We start from the raw sequence: 18,916 nt of genomic DNA on the forward strand, positions 1-18,916 counted from the left end.
AAGGAGCAGAAGGTCCCTGTTCCACCACACAGGCGGGTTCTTCTGGTAGCAGACAGCAAACACTGCCTCAGAAAGGGAGTCACACTCCTCCTCTATCCAGACCCTTGTTGAGCACATGGTTTGTGAGATATGGAGAAGCAGGATGATGTTACAATGATTACCAGTGGTCAAAGTGGTCAAATGCAGCACTTATGAGAAGTAAAGGGAGTTTGTTTAATGTGTGATCACTACAGTTTACTAAAAGCAGGTGATGCGAAAGATTAAGTGTGCAGAGCACCAGACGGACATCCGGAAGCCAGCAGAAAAATTACAGCCCTTGAATGAAGTTTTTCAGATCTGAGGACGTGCCAGATACAAACAAGATCCCCAGAAATACAAAAATATTAAATCTGCAATTCATTCCCAGGCAGTTTCATGGAAGTTTTGAACACTTTGGTATCACGGCTGCCTCTCGAGTGCTTATGGCTGCAATCCAGCTGCACCGGAGAAAAAAGCGGTCCAGGGATTAGGGGTGGAATACGATTCCGTTCTTTGGTCCGTCACAGACCCCAAGCAGCCAGTTAGTCCCTCTGCCCCCTCCCCAAACACAGCAGGATGACCGTGCTGCCCCCCTCACAAGAGAACTGGAGAACCAACACTTTGCAATGCACTCAGATGCCAGGGTGGAGAAACCCAGGGGCTGACAGGCGCTGAATCACCGCAGAGCGGGTAAGGCTGGACACAGCCGTACAAAAGGCTCCTCGGGGAGCCAAGGAGCTGCTCCTGGTGCTTTGTGCCACAACACCTTTCTACTCCCAGTTTACGCCACCATCAGATGCCATTGGAACCAGCCAAGAACAGCATACCTGGCACATGGAAGAGTTTTCGTGTCACAGAAGTGCACTTAATAGAGTTCCTGACTCTACAAAAGACTTTAAGTAGAAAACAGAGACAAACCTCTTTGCTTGGTTCTTCAACTTACTCTTTTAGCAAAATGAGTATTTTTATTAAAGAGATAGAGAAGGAATCTTAAGTCTAAAATGAAATTTGCTGAGTATAATCATGTTTTAGAAACATTTTGTTCACCAGTACCAGTGAGAACGTTTCTGGTGGTTATGTTGTTTATGCACTGCAAATGAGATTTACAGGTCTATTTTTAAAAATGAGCAAGAGCGAATGGAGGGGGTGAAGGACACTGCAGGCTCCCTGTACCATGAGGGTGGACTGGTGAGGTGGGACAGGGGACACCAAGGTCACCCCAGCTCTCCCCTGGCTTTCCTCACTGACCTTGGGCAATGATCACCTCTCCACTTTAAGATGGGGATAATACGTATATCACAGGTTTGTCCTGGCCTTAAGTAATCCACCTTTTCAAAGCACTTTGAGAGCTTTGCTTGATGAGTACAGACATTATAATACTCATCTGCTCCTATTACATTCAATGGAGTTTTACCATCCACAGAAGCGGGGTTGGGGCTGCTGGTGTTATTGAGCGACCTAGAAAATAAAAGTGTTTGGGATATTCAAATGCTAGCACTTGGGGAGGGGGTATAGCAAGTACACAAACACAGTGCTTGTGTAGGGGTGTTCAGCGCTCTTCAGACTTGCTCTAGAATAGAGAGTAGAATTTTTTCATTAAAAACCAGAAAAAGAGACCTCCCTAAGCCCCGCTGGTAAACACATGCGGCCAGTGTCAGACCGTAAAACAGACAGGGAAGCCAAAAAAAAGCCAGGACATTGGAGATAAGCTAGAGACCAGCTGAACTCAGGGGACAAAGCTCACTGTAAGGTTTACTTTTGCTGTACTGAGTAACTGAGAAAGCCAGGAGGTGAATGTGTGGCTGTTATCCCTGGGACCAAACTTAGGGCAAGGTCGTCTTAAGGATGAAGAGTGCCACAGCCAAAGCAGCTCAGGCAGGAGCGTTAAGCAGCCGGGTGTGGGGCAGGGATCCCTGAGCCGCCGCCAGCTCCTGGGTGTGCGGCACAGAGCAGCACAGAACCCACTTACCCCTTGAAGCACTTTGGGGCCATAAGGACAGTGACCTCCAAGCTGAGCTTGGCTGTCACCACAGTGCCAGTGCTCCCAGCCTTAGCCCATGATGGAGCTGAGCCTCCTGACCTAGGAAACAAACTGGGCAGCTCTCATTGCAGTAGGAGTCTGATTCTTGTCTGCCTTAGCGTACTAGAAGCAGTGACAACATATAGCTTCTATGTATAGCTTCTTCAGAGAAGGCTAATATTCATGTTTTGCTCACGTTCATGGGCCCCATTGTGCCTCTTCTGTTGCTGCCAGATATCTCCATGGAGTAAATCACATTGACTGTGTTTATTACAAGAACTAAGTGATCAGCTGTGAACTTTCTTTGACATAAATATTTTGCCATTAGCAGTGACAAATAGCAACGCTCATGTTGTAAAAGTAACATTGGAGTATTCCTCTCCATGGGGGCACTTGCATCAAGAGAAATCAGAAAGAAACTCAGATCTCCAGGATCAAGAGGAACAGGTGAAAGGAAGGACACAAAGGAAAGGATATTCATTGCACTCTGTAGTAAGAGTTAAGTGAATAAATTGTTTTAAGAAATGAATTGATTCTTCCACACGGCGCTGGTGTGCTCTGGACAGGCTGCTGGCAGCACACACATCGGGGCGGCTGCTGCACTGGGCTGTGCTGGGAGGGCTGTGCACGGGTACCGGCCAAAGCGGCACCTGCACACATCACCCCACACCAGCCTTTCCTGAGGGGATCAGCACTTCTCTTCTGAGTCTCATTAAGTGTCTGTAGTTACAGCTGGACAAAACAGAGGCTTTCCATTCCTGCAAGATTTCCTACATTTGACAGGTGATGTTGGCATCTTAAACCACATCTGCTCACAGGCTGAGCAGGATGGGAGAATGATGAGCAGCAAGGGGATTTAATTTCTTAGAGATTTTTCAAAGGTACAAGTGAGAGCTTGTGCTTTAAAAATAGCATTGACTATACTTCCTTAGCACACATCCTCCAAGGAACTCAGCCTGAGCAATAAGGTGGTCGCTTCCCTCCTGAGGCCGGCGTTCTCGCACCAATGTGGATGCTTGGGCTCAGCCATGACCACAGCCTGCTCCAGGCTCCCCTAGCAGAAAGCTGCAGATAAGTTAAAAACCTAGGAGTGTACCTGCAAGTGTTTATGCATACTATACTTCATGGACTGTATGGCAAGTTCATCAAAAGAGTTACTGGGCATAATAATTTTAAGCTTTCCTTTTATAAGAGACTGCAGACCTGCACGTTTGTATTGTAAACTACGGAACCCAAACCATTTCCAGGCAGCTGCCTGCCTGGAGCCAAGGGCTGCAGTGACCCTTCTGGAGCAGAGATTGCCTTTGAAGGGTGAGGATCCCCCTTGGAGAGCTTAGAACAAGCTTCTTGTTGGCAGATGCATCCCATGCAGGAAACAACACGGGATGTTGCACTACGGGATGTGGGAGACTGACAAGCCAACGGTCAGCGCATCTCCTATGTTATAAGGACTCCCAGCAGGATTATTTGGAACCAGGAAAGAATTGCAGAACATAAATTGCCAGGCTGGGAATAATACCAGTTGTAGGGGTGGGTTTTGGTGCTTTTGTTTGGTTTTGCTTTTCCCTAAACTGCGAGTTAGGGAGGCTGGGATGCAGGGGAGTTGTGGGAACCAGCAGCACGCGGTACATGGTGGGGAGGTCACTGCTGAGACTGAAGCAGAGGACACGGTGCAGGGAACTGAACACAAGGAATTAGGGCTCCCAGACAAAAGATATAAGAAGTTCAGTGGAAGGACAAGGACCCAGAAAGAAGCTGCAAGATGAAGAGAGATTGGTACAGAACAGCAATCATTCACGTGTTTCCACAGGATAGCGCTGTGTCAGAAACCCAGCGATAAGCTGTAGATCAAAGGGGCAAATCCCTGAGCCCAGGGGAAAGGCTTTGGAATGAGGCTCTGCTTTTGAGAATCTCCAAAGAGTTTGCTCTGGATGAAGTGAAAAACTCTCCTATTTATAGCAGAAGAGACAAGCTTGTAGCTGTATCAGAAAAATGAAAGTCACAGATGCAAGTGAAATATGGGCAACCTGGCTTCAAAGTCAACATCTGCCTTGTGGTGGGAGGCTCAGACACAGGGCACGGCTAAGATGTGACCCCTGCAATTAGACAGAGGGGGTTCCTCTGCTGAATGCTAAACTCAGGCAGGTTTAGAGATGAATGAAAACTGCATGCCATAAGGGAGGGCCAGGAATAGAAAGCCCATGTGGGGGAAGAATGCCTTAAATGTAGCGAATGTATCTCCAAGAGGCTTTATCATTCTTATTTTGTCACTACTATTAACAATAATAGGAGTTTACAGAGCAACCTCCCCAATCCCTGAGCAACACATCCAGAGATTAGCAGCAGAGAGCAGTGGGCAGCTCGAGAGAAAGCTGTTCAACAAATGTAGCGGCACGCGTAATAAGATTACAGAATTGGAGTTGCATGTTTTCAAGGATCAATGTGATATTACTGCATTGGCAAAGACACAGCAGGAACAGAGGAAAGGGTAAGAAATAACCCGCCAGAGCAGAGGGGTCGCCACAGCTGAGCTCCCAACAGGACAGGGACCAGCGGGAAGCGAAGGCAGCGAGGAGAGGAAGCGCACATCCCACTTGACATGCAGATATGCAGAGCAGCTTTTGGCAAACCAGATGATGTCATCCTGTTTTTCTCAGTCTCCAGGACAGCAAGGGAAAAATAGATGAAGCCAGCACATGCAGAGGAGTCTGTAAGACAGGCAGCCTTTTGCCCGCACCCCCTCTCACGCTTTGTGCGACACTAATTGCTCAAATATTGATTGGGGAAATAATTTGTGAGGACTAAAAGGAAATATTTATTTTCCTCCCGGGAGTCAAAAAGGACAACGTTCTTGTAGAGTTGTTGCAAAGGTCCGGGTGATGAGACAATTTCCAAGATCACATAAGTTAGCCAATTAAGACGTTGAGTTCATCTCATGTGTTATTTGCTTATAATAGAAATCACAGGCCAACCGCAGTCTGATTTTCCAGGATGCCGTGAAGCCCAGTGGAACCACAGCAGCGCTGGCTCTGCCGAGGGACACAAACGTCTCACCAGGCAGGTAGACCCACAGATCCCAACTAGGTTAGTACAAAACCTCCAATGGCTCCAGGAGGGACTTCTGCTTTGGAAACCTAGGGCTGCTACCTGGGTCGCAGGTGACAGAAACCAGCTGCCCAGGCTTAGCCTTGGCCTGGGAAAGAGTACTTTATGATTGAAAGCCCAAAGAGTGCTGGAGAACCAGTAGCCACTACTGCCCTGCCATGGACACTGAGTCCCAATAAAAAGCAGCAGTTCAGTTTGGCTTCTGGAGAGCTGCCTTTCTTTCCTAAGGAAAGGAAAACCACCTACAACAAACTGTAATAGCTACTTCAGAAAAATAGCTGCACCTCTTCTTCATCTGTGGTAAATCCAGACAGAAGCAAGCACCAGAAAGTCCTCTACAGTTAAAAATACATGTCATGAGTATACCACAGTACAGGAAGAATACTATTTAGAACACAACAAAAATGCACCACCAAACTATTATGGGAGACTAGGAGAATGGTAAAATAAGTAGGAACATGCAAAGGCAGTGATTGCAGGAAGAAGACAAAGCAGCCACAAAGACTGCAGTGAGTATTTTGCAGGGATATAGAGGCAAATAGAGCCACAGGAAGTAGGAGAAACTGCTCATCTAAACCATCTTATAAGACTAGATAGAAATGGAGAGTTTTATTAAGTAACTGCCTGCTGAAAATATTTGGTAGCAGAGTCCTTCAGTGCTCAATTTCTGTGCACAGGAGTTTTCCCGTTGGGAAGGTGAGCACAGGGGAGCTCAGCACAGCAAGTGGTCCCAGTTAAAGGGACTGGTGGGTGAAACGCTCCAGAGCCTGTTGCACAGTCTGACCATGGGGAAAGGCTGCAGTTCTGCCCCACAACACCTTACACAGGACAGAGTCGCTTCGGTTACTGCAGCATCATAGGAAAGGAGCAAACCCCCCTCTGCCAGCACTGGGGGTAGCGAGGCAGCAAGCCTGGGACTTCAAGAGCTCTGATGCCTCAGCACAGAAACCTGGAGGCTCTCAAAGAGTTCAAAGTCTAAGAGAGTGTTCTTTCCAGCCACAGACAGGGTGAAGCATCGCATGTAAATAAGACATTGCTTGCCATGAGGTGGTTAGTTTAAAAGCCAGACAGGTTAGTCAAAAGATACAGGTGAACCCCCAGTGGATAAAAGAGCAATAAAAATGAAGGTCTGGGGGATGCTTCTCTTATTTGAGTGTCTGCCACCCTGAAATACATCACATACGACTCTTTAAAAAAAGAACACACACACAAATAGAAAACTCCATCTCAGTATTTAACTGGTCCCAGTGCTGCATTTGTAGTCATTTTCTAGACTTAAAAAGAACACAAGCAGAACCTGTATTTGTTATATTTAAGTGGAAAAAAAAGCTTTGCATTGAGTGTCACGAGTCTAAAGAAAAAGAGTAAGAGAAGTACAGATATTGCCAACAGTGACTTTAGGGCCTTCAGGGCTGGTCATTAAACCTCAGTGTTATTTACTTTGCTCCCTTTCTATAGGAAGAGTTTGAGCTCCCAGACCTGGCAAAGCAGCTGGAGCCTGGCTCTAGGAAAGGTGACCAAAGTTCTGGAGGCCGGTGGCCTCAGCACAAGTGCTTTGCCCAGCGGACGGCTGCGGAAAGCTGGCCAGAGCTAGCAGAGGCTCCGATTTAGAGACTGCAGCCTGAAACAGAGCCTGGGCACAGCTGGTCGGGTCAGATAACAGGTCAGGCTGCCAAGCCTCTCTCCCCACATCCTTCCATCAGAAGTTGGAGACAGGGTCCAGCCTATTGAATATGTGGAATGAATTCTCATGAAGGTGATCAAAGCAAAGGGCATACTCCGGCATGAGAGAAAAGCTATCCACCCAGCAGGGAGCAAATCGGATAAAGAAGAGGCTTAGCAGCTCTTCTGTCCCTGCCTGGTAAGCTAATTGTTCATCATGCCCATTTTCCTTGCTGCACTCCAAATGAGTAGAAATCTGCATTTGGGAATTGCTGGAATATCTGAGTTCTGAGAACATGCAGCACCATTTTCATTACAGCAACGAAGCTGAAGAACAGTAGCTTTAAATGGGAAGGATAATAATGCATTACCATTCACTCTCAATTAATCCAGTGCCTGCAATGCCGAATGTACTTACTCTGAGAATTTTCTCAGAAAATGAAGCTAGAGTGTATTTCATTTATAAATCACAAAAGACACTTATTTGGCAAGAATGACCCCTGCTCATATACAATAAATCATGAACATCAACAGTCTCTAATGGATCTTGAGTCAGTGCCACAGACAGCAAAGCCCAGGGCCTGTGTTTCAGGATTCCAGGACTGTGCCAAAAGAACCTTATAAATTATTAATGCGTTCAGCACAGTGTCATCTATGCCATTGGAGAGAAAGAGACATTCTGGGGCTCTGTTTGTCTTTAAAAAAAAGTGATAATCAGTTCAGCAACTGATCATGCCTCTCCATTCCCCTGCCAGGATGAGCCATTTAGTCCCACACTTCATAAAATCTCTTCCCCAAGCTTTTATACATGCCTTTGGTTCATAACGTGCAACATTTTGATAAGAGAGAAGAGGTAAATAAGTCATTGTTTTCATAAGCAGCCCAAAGCCAGATGTCCTATGGGATGGAGCCAAGGTTTTCACTCGCAAATGTACATACAACAGGGAGGCGACATTAAAGAGGGAGCTCAGGCCTCTTTCTACTTCTCTGCCATACTGTGAGAACACTGATAGACAGAAAATTCAAGTTTGGGTCCCTACTGCTGAGTCTCTCATGCTTCTCAATTATTCATACCACAGTTTTCAACCTCTCCCCCTTCACTTTTGTCCCCATGGTTACTGAATCATTGTGTTCGCAGATATTTTCCTCACTAAAGAATGTGACTAACATGAGACAGCTAAGTTATCAGAGCCAACTCTGATATTGCTTTCTCCTAACATGGATCTTATCTCCTAAACACCTTCAAATAGACCATTGCACTGGCACCAACTTCACAGTAAGCAGTACTTCAGTTATTGACAGAGACAAAGCTGCAGCAATATTGCACAGGACACTTGAAATAGGTTGGAGGTAGGTGAGGGTTGAAATTCAAATGCTGGTTTTAGTAGGCTCAGCCTAGGAGTGCATGATACAGGTAACTAGAAGATTTATTTAGCCAGAGAATTTTAAATTAAGGCCTAGAAAGGAAAGCATTATTTCCTGACTGGACCCAGGTCTAAGAGTTCAAGTAGATTTCCACTTCTTAAAAGCCAGTTTGGTCAAGCAGTAGGAGACCCACATGTTTGAGGCCCAAATAAACCACTTATTACAAAATGCACCAAGACAGGCCACTGTATAACAAGCCTACCAACCTTCAAGCACAGCAATCAGTCTATGCTGACCCAGGGGTCCGTGGAGCTTCTCCCACACTGAGCAGACCAGACTGGGCCAGGGAAGCTCAAACCAGATCACTTCCAAGCTACCCAAAAAGGAAACATCAACTCTTGTTTGCATCTGGGAGGCCTTTCTCCCCTTCAGTCACAGAATCCACCCAGCCACAAGTGCCCAGATGCTAAAGCAAGCATAATCATGAGTCAATACACACAAGACTTCAGAAGAAATGTGGAGATCTTACCTTGGCCGCTACAGAGGAGTTGGGCTTCTCCAGGAGATCCCAGAGTTTTTTCCTTTTCTCAGCACAGCAAGTGTTATCAAATTCCTCCCCTTCCCTTTCCCTCAGTGTCTCAGCTTCTCTCTTCAGCTCCTCATTCATCTGCTCCTTCTTCTGGTGGTAGCGGGCCTGGCAGCAGGATTCCAGGTAGATCTCATCAACCCCCCAGTAGTCCAGCTCCTGACTGAAGGACAAGGCGCACATTTCCTCCATCATGTGCAGTTTGCCAGTACGGTAGAAGTTCAAGATTGAGGTGAATGCCCCGGGATGCCTGTCGAAGAAGTACTCGTTCTCTTCCAGGTTGTAGTCATCACAGATCTCCATGAGAGAGTCGTGTGTGTTGCAGTCTCTGAGCTTACCCAGCCTGGTCCGTGGCAACCTGTCCAAGGTCCGCCAAAGAACCTCGTGGGCCAGCCCCCCCACGTTAAGCTTGACCCTTCGGGAGCAGGCCTTGCTCCTGACGATCTCTGTGGGGTCCGGAGGCAAAGAGGTAGTAGAGCGAGATCCATGCTTATTCATCCCCAGAGGCATCGCTGGTCCCCCTCAGGCTGGATGCTCCAAGGTGCGGCGTGGGGCAGGGCGCTGGGGGCCGGCTCTCCTCACCTCTCCTTCCCCTCCATGCCCCAGAGCTGCAAGACACAACAACCATGGGTCGCGCCCGCCGGCTCGGCGCGGCCTGAGCCGCTAATCCGCTCAGGGGGCGGCGGCGCTGTCCGCCCCACGGTGCTGAGCCGCGCCGCGCGGGCGCTGTCCGCGGTGCTGAAGGCCGCCGCTCCCACGTGTCGGCCCGGGCGCTGCCGCCGAGCTCCCCCGGGCGGCGGCCGGCTGTCCCCCCCCACTCCCCGCCTCTGCCCGGGAGGGTCGCCTGCACACCCCGCCCGGGGAAGCTGTGGAGGCTGAGTACGGCCCCGGGAGCTTCTGCTAGCAAAAGGCTGGGAGCTACCGACTTATAAGGGAGGGCCCAGAGCTCCCCCGAGCACCGCTCAGCGATGCGCCCCCAAAGCCGCCGGGCTGCTAGCCAGGGGTGCGCTGGCTCGTTGTCCCCCATCCCGCACTGGCCGACCCGGAGCGGATCGGCCCCGCCACCGCCGCCTCCCGAGCACTCGGGCCCCGCTGCTGCCGCCCGGCCCCGCCGCCGCTCCCGCCCGCACAAGGGCCCTGCCGGACCGCGGACTCCAAATCCCGGGTACCCCCCACGACTCACCCAGGGCAACCCCTCTCCTCGGACCCGGCGACGGCCCCCGCCCTGCCCAGCCATAGAGACGGAAGGGAGACGCGGAGGCTTTTTATAACTCCAGCCTTGCAAATTCCCCCGGGGAAAGAGCTGAGGCCGGGAAACGGGGTATTTCCACCCACTCTAACGACGCACTCTACCTCTCCGGGCTGCCCAGGAACGCCTCCCCACACACCCCACGCCGACCTCTGCATCACTAGGAAATCAGGGAAAATCGGAATAAGGTAAAACCCTGAGCTTCCTTACAAACCGAGCGGCTATGACAGCCCTGAGCACTGTTGCTTACACAAGATGGCACGAAGAGAAACCCCGCCGCAGAAAGAAACGGCTCCTCCACGACCAGCCGGCACTGCTCTGGGGTCTCGGCCCCTCTCCCCGCCGATCCAGGTCCTCCCAGTCCCCAAAACGAAACGCACCGCTTCCTCCAGACCGCCGCCGCGGCTGCTCCCCGGCCGCCGCCGCCACGCACGGGGAACGGCTCCCCTCCCTCGGCCCGGACCCGACCCGCACCTACCTCCTCCTGCGGGCTCCCAGCGAGGGGGTGCGGGGCTGTGAGGGGCCGAGGGCAGCTACATCCTGCGGCGGGGCGGGCAGCAGCGGCGGCCCCGCTCGCATCCCCCCGCGGGCAGCCTCAGGGCGGAGGGATGGCGGCCGCGCTCCCGGCTGTCCACGGAGCTCGGGGGAGGGGGAAGGGAAACGAGGTGAATCGGATCCCTCGGCAGGAAGCTTCCCAAGGCCTTCCCTCGGCTGCGGCTCTTCACTCCTGCCTACTGTCAGCGCCGAAGCCGCATCTGCCCCCGCCCCCTCCCCAGCTCTGTCTCCGTGCAGACACAAAGGAAAGCTCCGGTACTTCCTTCTGCTGCCTGGGGACGGAGATCAACAAGTCTAGTCTGAACCTCCAGCTTTTCCCTGCAATTCTGTCCCGGAGTTGTTTGGAGTGAATTGGAAGTTGGGGGTGGAAGAGAGGAAGGCAGCTCCACCGTGAGCTGGGATTCAGCATTGCAGGGAAGGTTAACGCTTTCCTGGCCGGGCCCCAGCGCCCCACGGCTGCTTTACAGTGGGGGCGACACATGGAACAGACACGGCACTGGGGGGAGAGCTGCAGCACCCCTCCTCAGGAAGATGGGTCTGTTTCCACCGTCCTCCAGCTCCCGGTAGTTTCTCTCATGAAAACAGGAGCAAGAATTGGTGCCAAAAGGAAAACGATGAGCAGAAAGCACTGATAAGCCCAGCAGGGCCCCATTGCTTTCCAGGGCCTGCTTGCTGAGCCAGAACCCGCTCAGCTCAGTAAGGCTGCACATCACCCTGTCTGCAAGGAGCCAACAGGACCCTGGTCCTCACTCCTGCAGCCCCTTACCGAATAAAAGAGCCTGTTCTCAGGATGGTTGTGAGTATTTGCAGAAACAGGAAGAATAGTAATGGGTTTCCACTGCTAGTTAGGACAATAAATGTAATTAAGGGAACATTTACTAACCTGAAAACACAGCAAAAATGAAGAAAACAGTGACTTTCCAGGCAATAGCACAGCATTCCAACTATTCTTCTGCCATTCTGTCCTTCTTGCCTTCCTCCTTCACTCCCAGTAGGGGAAATAGACCCCACCAGAAACCTGCAGCTCCATTAGCACCATTTAATGGCTACATTATCATCACTTAATGCAGTTCACCTGCTTAGGCTGAGGTACCAGAGGCACACAGCAGTGCTCGTTAGCCTTTTCTCCTCCCGCATTGATTGGCCATGGCTCTTGGACTGTAGTGACAGTTCCTGCTACCAGGTTTCTAAAATATGAGCCCAGTGTCTGATTTTATGTGATTAACTACAGAAAAAAGACTCTTAGTCTTGCTTTTCCCCATTTCCTATGCTTCTCTTCCAGCTCCCACCTGGCTCCCATTGCCCACTGTACACAACCTCAATGTTATGCTATCATATTTGGTGTTTGAATGTCCGGATCTTCGTTAGAAAGAGCTTTCTGAAATCCTAAACAGTGTTTGGTTGGTTGTACTTTTTCCTCCAGTTCCTCCTACAATTATATATCATTTCTATATTTCAAAATTTCTTAGAAGGAGAAGTGGGTCACTGCCTTCCCTTTGTAGATGAGGAAATTAAGATATAGAAAAGCAAGATCACCCAGGGGGGAGGTGGAGGGAAGGATTAGGAGTAAAACCTGCTGACCAGCTTAATCCCAGCCCAGTGCCCCTCCACTGAAGTAGCTCCCCCTACCTTGTGAAAACATACAAACAGCATCCAGAGCACTTCAGTTCTCTTCATATTCTCTTATCATTTCACCTCCAGATCCTATTTCACTCCTCTTACAGCAGAGATGAGAACCCCTGACCAGGGCTAGGAAGCGAAATCTGTTAATGATTACAAAGTGCTTTGAAACTTCCAGCTGGCAGGTGCGGTAGGAGAGCAAGTTATTTGTTAGCACTGGCATCCAGGGCACATTATCTCCCCCGTGACAAATGCAGGCTGCTCTGCTGCGGGAACAGGATGCTGGGAGGGAAAATGACAAGCAGCCTAATGCAGGGAGATGCATCAGATTCAGTGCAGCTAAGTCACTGGGAGAAAGGCAGCTCAGGTTTATTTGTATCTTCCTGCATCACTCTTCCTACCCTGCCGGTGTAATTCACGTGCTCTACCGAGAGGCCAGAGAACCAGCTGTGGAGGGGGCACCCGAATGGGCAGCATGGAAGTGCAGACCCCTCCACTACTGTGTGCTCACCCTGCCACACACGTCTTCTCGCCAATGCTGGAGAATCGTACTGGACTCTCATGCAGAGGCTGCGAGAGGGAGCCCTGCCCAGGGCAGACCCTCCAGCTGCCCTGCCGGGCGTCTGGGCACAGGAGAGGACGTTTCCAGCCCCAGGGTGCCTGTTGCCTGCAGCATTGCTTGTCCCATCATGGAGAGTTTGTCAGCAAGGGGCAGTGCAGCCCTGAGGATGCAGAAATGCGCAGCCTGCTTGCTCTTCTCCAAGGTTATCTAACCCATTCTTGGTTTGGATATTCCTTTCAACTGATGTTTTTGTACCCTGAGCATCTGCAGACTTCATATACGGTTTGTTATTTCCACAGCCTATGGAACCAGGCGAGTAGTCGAATGCAATCCATGGCAAACCCTGTTCCTTTCCAGGTATTACAGCAGTTGTTGACAAGGAAACACCTTAAACCACAAGTACTTTAAAGGAAATGTGCAGAGTAGGGCAAATATGTGTTCTCCTGAGCTTACAGTCAGTGGTATATACACTGGATCTCACCTGCCAGGCAAAAAAGTCTGGAAGACCATGTTTGCTGTGCAATAACATGGCAGGGAAATAGGCTGAACCTGAACGTGGAAATATCCCTCTGCTGATCTGCAGTGACTCCTCTGCCTGCATATGGAAAAGTATCGCATCTTCACAGACACCCACGCTTATACAACAGTCTGGCATCTTCCTGTCCATCCTGAGAAGTAAGAAGGGAGGCTCATTTATATCATTTTATTGGTCACAGAAAAACAAAGGACTGTGAGAAAAGGAAGACTCTTCCTCCGTAAACAAGAGCTCAGCCCCATCACAGCAATGGTATGTGGAACAATGGGTTTCCAGCAGCGATGGACACAGCGGCTTTGGTGGCCCAGGGAGTTTTGGCTGGTTCCTGATGCCGAGGGGGTGCTGGGTTTCACATTCTAAACCGAGCTATAGATGTAACAATAACCTGTATTGTTCTTGCAGCCCAAGGGCCTTGTACTTGTGAGTGGGAAATCTGGTCACACACAATAAACTGTCTCTGTCACAGAGTGTTTCGTATTATGTCCCTTTAAGGATTCCCTCAGTTTCCAGGGATTTTCTTTCCAGCCTAGAAACACTTTAGGTACAATGGAGATTTTCTTTTATACTCCAAAATTCTTTCCCTTAAATGGGAAAAAAAAAAAATCAGCTTTCTTGGCAGAGCTCTGCAACGAGTGTCGAAAAGTGCAAAAAGGACCGAGATCCGTAGCGTGGAGTGGTTTCAGCTACCAGGAGCGTGGAAATACTGGAACACCAGGGAAAAATGCTGGACACAGACAGTGAAATACAGTCCAAAAATGAACCTTAAAGAGACAGGGCTTTCCTTGAAAAGCCGGCAGATCTCAGATGGCAGCGTCAGCAGCAGCTGGGCTCCATCACCACATTCTCCCCAGCGAAAGCCCCTTTAGGAGGAGTTCAGCTGCAGCTGCCACCGCGGTGCCGCGGGGAGTGGGTTCTGCATGTGGGGGAAGCCTTGGTGGCCACGCATTTCCTGGCCCCACGCCTGTCCCCCCAGCGTGCTCCTCCATTCACTTCTGCCCTCTACCAGCTCCTCCTCTCACCATGGTAAAGCAAGCCTTCCCCAGACCGTTCATGTGAATTTACAACTCCACAGCAGCTCGTTGGTCCAGAAAGCAGCCCCTGACCCCTGCCGTGCTCTCTGGGGCCTCGGAGAAGCACCAAAGCATCTGAGAGGGCTGAGCTGCTGGACCGGACATCTGCAAAAGCGGGAGATGGAGGGAGGAAGAGCAGAGTGGTCTCAGCAGGGACCAGAGAGCCCTGTGGTGGGCAGCAAGGTCTCTGAATGCTCTCTCAGCTATGGAAGAGAGAAGAGAAGTGAGGGCAGCCCTCTGTCATGCTTGGGAGGACAGTAGCTACATGGGGACCCTGTGCTGTAAAAAGCTGAATTTTTCATTTTACCTAAACTTTGAAGATGTATGTTGAAGTCCCAGGAGTGCCCGGAGTTCCCCCGTTGCAGGAGGCTTCCCTTCCTCCTGCTTCCCGAGGAGGGGTGACCAGAGCTGTGTCCCACTGGCCCAGCACCACTCTGCGAACTCCTGGAGCTTAGTCAGCCTTTGGGCTCCTTCGACCTTCAGGAAGAGGGCAGGAAACACGCCGGTGCAAATTGGTTATCGGAGAACCTTCTGGTTCAGGTTCCCACAAAGGGCACTTGGAACCATCGCCCTTGGCTCCAGCTTTCTGCCTTTCCCAGGATGTGCATTTCCTCCCTCTCATCTATTAAGTTTCCTCTCTGCGCTCGCTGACCACAAGCACACGCTCCACGGCTTCTCTCCCCACAACCGGCTCCATCAGTTTCCCCTCGTCTCGATGTGGGTGAGTCTGGGGGACCGACTGAAAGCTGCAGAACCTCCAGCCTATTCCCTAGGGTGCCCAAGTGTGTCAAACGTCACCTCCTGGCCGCCTGTCTTATTCACATCAAGTTTGAGACCAATTACTTCAGCAAGGAAAAACTAAATTTTCTGGTGGTTGAGGAATAAAAAGCCCCCAGTGGGTCAATTTGTCCCTGTCACCCACCTGCTAGGGAATTTGCAAAATGACCTGACAAACTAATTTTCTCCTACCTATCAACACCATCAGGCAAATCCTTGTGGCCCCAGGTCCCTGTCCCACCCAGGAGGGACCAGTGGCAGCAGGATCCCACCAGCCCTGCACGCTATGAAGGGTCCAGGGGCACATTTCATCCTCCCAGCTTGTGCCGTTCAGGCAGGGCTGGCACCTGTGAAAACATCCACCTAGAATACGTTATCTAACATTCAGTTTTAAGCACCGAGCTCTGTAAAGCAATGGGACTTGCTATGTTATTCAGCAGCTGCAGAAGGGTTGGAGGCTCATGTTGGTCACCTTGGTCTCAGCCAGGGGGGCAGCAGAGCCGGTGCGGCCAATCTCTAGCACTGGAGATGTGACCTCTCTCTGCAGGGCTGACCAAGTGCCCAGCCACCAGCCGCTGGGGATTGCAAACGGCCGTTCACAGCCTTCAGGGGCTGTGGCACATCTGCCCCACGCTGACCGCAGGTAGGCTGGGCAGACCTGGGAGAGCCAGGGTCCACAGAATCTCAGGGTGGTTGGGGTTGGAAGGGCATCTGGAGATCATCCAGTCCAACCCACCTGCTGACGCAGGGTCAGCAGAGCAGATCGCACAGGAAGGTGTCCAGGTGGGTTTGAATGTCTCCAGAGGAGACTCCACAGCCTCTCTGGGCAACCTGGTCCAGGCTCTGGCACCCTCAAGGAAGTTTCTCCTCATATTCAGATGGAACCTCCTGTGTTTCAGTCTGTGCCTGTTGCCCCTCATCCTGTCACTGGGCACCACTGAAGAGTCTGGTCCTGTCCTCCTGACACCCACCCTGGAGATATTTATCAGCATAAATAACATCCCCCCTCAGCTTTTCTTCTCCAGGCTAAACAGCCCCAGCTCTCTCAGCCATTCCTCATAAGAAAGATGCTGCAGACCCCTCATATCTTTGTGTCCCTCCACTGGACTCTCTCCAGTAATTCCTTGTGCTCTTGCAAAGGGGCTGGGTCTCTGCAGAGCACTCCAGGATGCGGCTCCTCACAGCACCTTGGAGCAGGAGACCAAAAGTCAGGCTCCCTCCCTAAACAACTTCCACTTGAGCTTGGAGACGTGGTTCCTTGGTGTGGGGAGGTGACAACAGGCAGCTGACCTGAACCGCAGTCCTGCTGGGGTTCGCTTCTGCCCCATAGCCACTCGATTTCCATCCCTGGTTTCTCTTGCCCAGCTCGTCTTTAACAAACACAGGCTGAGAGCTCAGCCTGAGAGGCAAAGCAAACACATATCTCAGCCAACAGAGAAAATCTACTTCGAGGTCTAATCCTGGAAAAACGCCATCACTTGAATGGCCTGAAGCTTGGCGAGTTTTCTCAGAATAATAAGAGTAAGAATTGCTCTGTTCTTGCATATGTGGGTCTTAAAAGGACTCTGCAGTCAGAGAGCAATTTCAGGTGGTTCCTGGGAGGAAAGTACCACAACATCCCCTTTCAGATGGAGGAAATGGAGGCTGAGAAGGATTAAAGTAACCTGCCAAAAGCTGCGTGTGGTGAGGGATGAATGAGCAGCTAAACGTACTTTAAATCTTAGGAGAGATCCTTTAGTGATTCCAACCAAGGTTGTTTGCCCTGTCCCTGCTGTTGCAGTCAGTGGTGGACGCGTTTCCCCGGCAGAAGCTTCTGCAGGAGCTGCGTGTCCCGGTGATAATAAGGCTGACAGTGGTACCCAACAGCTGAAGCTTTGTGTTGCTCATCTTTTATGAGGAACTGGCAGAAAATAGGCAGGATTTGAAAACCTGGCATGAATCCAGCCTTTCTGGGCCATTCCCTGATCTCAGTCGCCCTAAGCCTTGAGTAAACACATTCTTCCTTCTCTCCTCCTTTGTGCCATTCAACAACAGCTGGAGCTGCCTCGGGGTCAGAAAGCCTCATGCCGATGGCTGCAAAGTGACACGAGGAGGGATAAAATGTAATTTCAAGCAACTATTTAACGCTATTTCTAGTACCAAGGTGTCTGGCTCCCCCGGGGCAGGTCCTGCAGGAAGGGTTGGGTGGCTTGGGCCACCAATGGGGCTGGTTCCTGGGGGAGGGGAGAGCTCTGGTTTCAGTGACATCAGTCACAGCCACAAGAATAGCATCACTCACCTCTCAGAAGGGTCACTTCCAGCCTTTCTCGGGTTATTTTCCATGTGTAATTTGCCTTTAATAAAATACATTTAAATTTGCAGGATTGTGAAGATGATTTTGAAGCAGCTTTTCTAACACTCTGTTCTCCTTCCCTGTTTTTCCCCAAAGTGTTTGTGAATGATGCAGAAGGCTGCAATAAGGCTGTCTCGGATTAAACTTCTTCACATGGGACAGCACCACTCTCCATGAATTTTAATAAGCTCTTCCAAACATGCCCTTTTTGCTGTACATACGAGTTCTGCAGGGAAGTAATACCCAGGACCAGCTAACCAAAAAGAACAAATTGGATGTAATAGTACAAAATGAAATCACTGCAATAACGTGCCGAAAGCGCAGCTCTGCTTCCTCCACCCCAGCAGGAGCGGAGGGTGCCCAGAGCAGCGCGGGCATTGCCGCAGAACCCGGGTCAGACGGTGCTGCAGGTCCAGGTTTCGGTACCAGGTCACTGCACAGTGCCCTGGGGAACACGGGGCAGCAGAGCAGGGCTGGGGAGAGCAAAGAGTTATCTGGGGCTTTCCAGGAGGAAGATCTGAGGATGAAGCCATCTTAAGATCCCGTTTTTGGATGCGTGGGTGGCCCCTCTCTGAGAATGCCAGGGACATTTCTCCTTCCCCTGGGAATTTTCAGTCGGACAACCCTTCTAAAAACAACTTTGTGTGCTGCGTCTTTCAGTGCGTTGCTCACTGGTCACTTTGTCAAAGGTGCAGCTGGAAAAGGCAGAAGAAAAGCAGATGTTTTGGTTTGTTTTAATGCCCCAGCACCAAGCACTTGTCCAGAGGGCAGAAACCCTTGCTCGAGTCCTTCAGCACAAAGAGGCTCAAACCCACCCCGTCCCCAATCACTTCAGATTTAGGCACCAAAATTCCCAACAGCCTTGCAGCAAAATCTTTATCTCAATGTCTGACCCAACCATTCTGCCCCCTTGAGACTCAGTTTCCAGAGTGACTAAACATCTAAAAAGGTCAACAGCTTAGAAATGTAGATTTACTACCATCACTGAACTGCTAGCACTGGAGTGCCCTAAAAGGCATCTTGCTGTCCAAACTCTTCATGAGAACAAAGAATTAAGAGTTCTGGTGAACGCTTTGTCTTCTGCAAAAGCAGTTGCAATGCAGCTTTTCTGTGAAGTACATCAGGCTGCTTCTGCGGAAAGGGCAGAGAATCTGGACGGGGAGAAAAGGCCCCGGGTTGAAAAGCAGCAGCACAGCCCCAGACCGGGGAAGGTCTCCCGCCCTGTGCAGAGGCAGGGATGTCACAGGTGCCCTGCGGGGATGTCACAGGTGCCCTGCGGGGGTGTCACAGGTGCCCTGCGGGGATGTCACAGGTGCCCTGCGGGGGTGTCACAGGTGCCCTGCGGGGGTGTCACAGGTGCCCTGCGGGGGTGTCACAGGTGCCCTGCGGGGATGTCACAGGTGCCCTGCGGGGGTGTCACAGGTGCCCTGCGGGGGTGTCACAGGTGCCCTGCGGGGGTG

The 18,916-nt window shown here is 50.8% G+C and overlaps 1 protein-coding gene across 3 annotated transcripts in view; it reads right to left on the reverse strand.

Moving 5' to 3' along the window:
- Positions 1-10,891, reverse strand: part of KCNB1 (potassium voltage-gated channel subfamily B member 1) — a 104,749-nt gene extending 93,858 nt beyond the window's left edge. Inside the window, exons 1-2 of one of the 3 annotated variants that reach the window (XM_065850153.2) lie at positions 10,484-10,891; positions 8,700-9,364 (exon numbers count right to left, since the gene is read on the reverse strand). In XM_065850153.2, the coding sequence (XP_065706225.2) occupies positions 8,700-9,266 (567 nt within the window). In that variant the 5' untranslated portion in view covers positions 9,267-9,364; positions 10,484-10,891. The other 2 variants (XM_071815767.1, XM_065850154.2) reach the window with 2 other exon arrangements.
- Between the last annotated feature and the right edge of the window lie 8,025 nt (positions 10,892-18,916).

Source organism: Patagioenas fasciata, chromosome 16 (genome assembly GCF_037038585.1).
Source record: "Patagioenas fasciata isolate bPatFas1 chromosome 16, bPatFas1.hap1, whole genome shotgun sequence".
Classification (NCBI taxonomy): Eukaryota; Metazoa; Chordata; class Aves; order Columbiformes; family Columbidae; genus Patagioenas; species Patagioenas fasciata.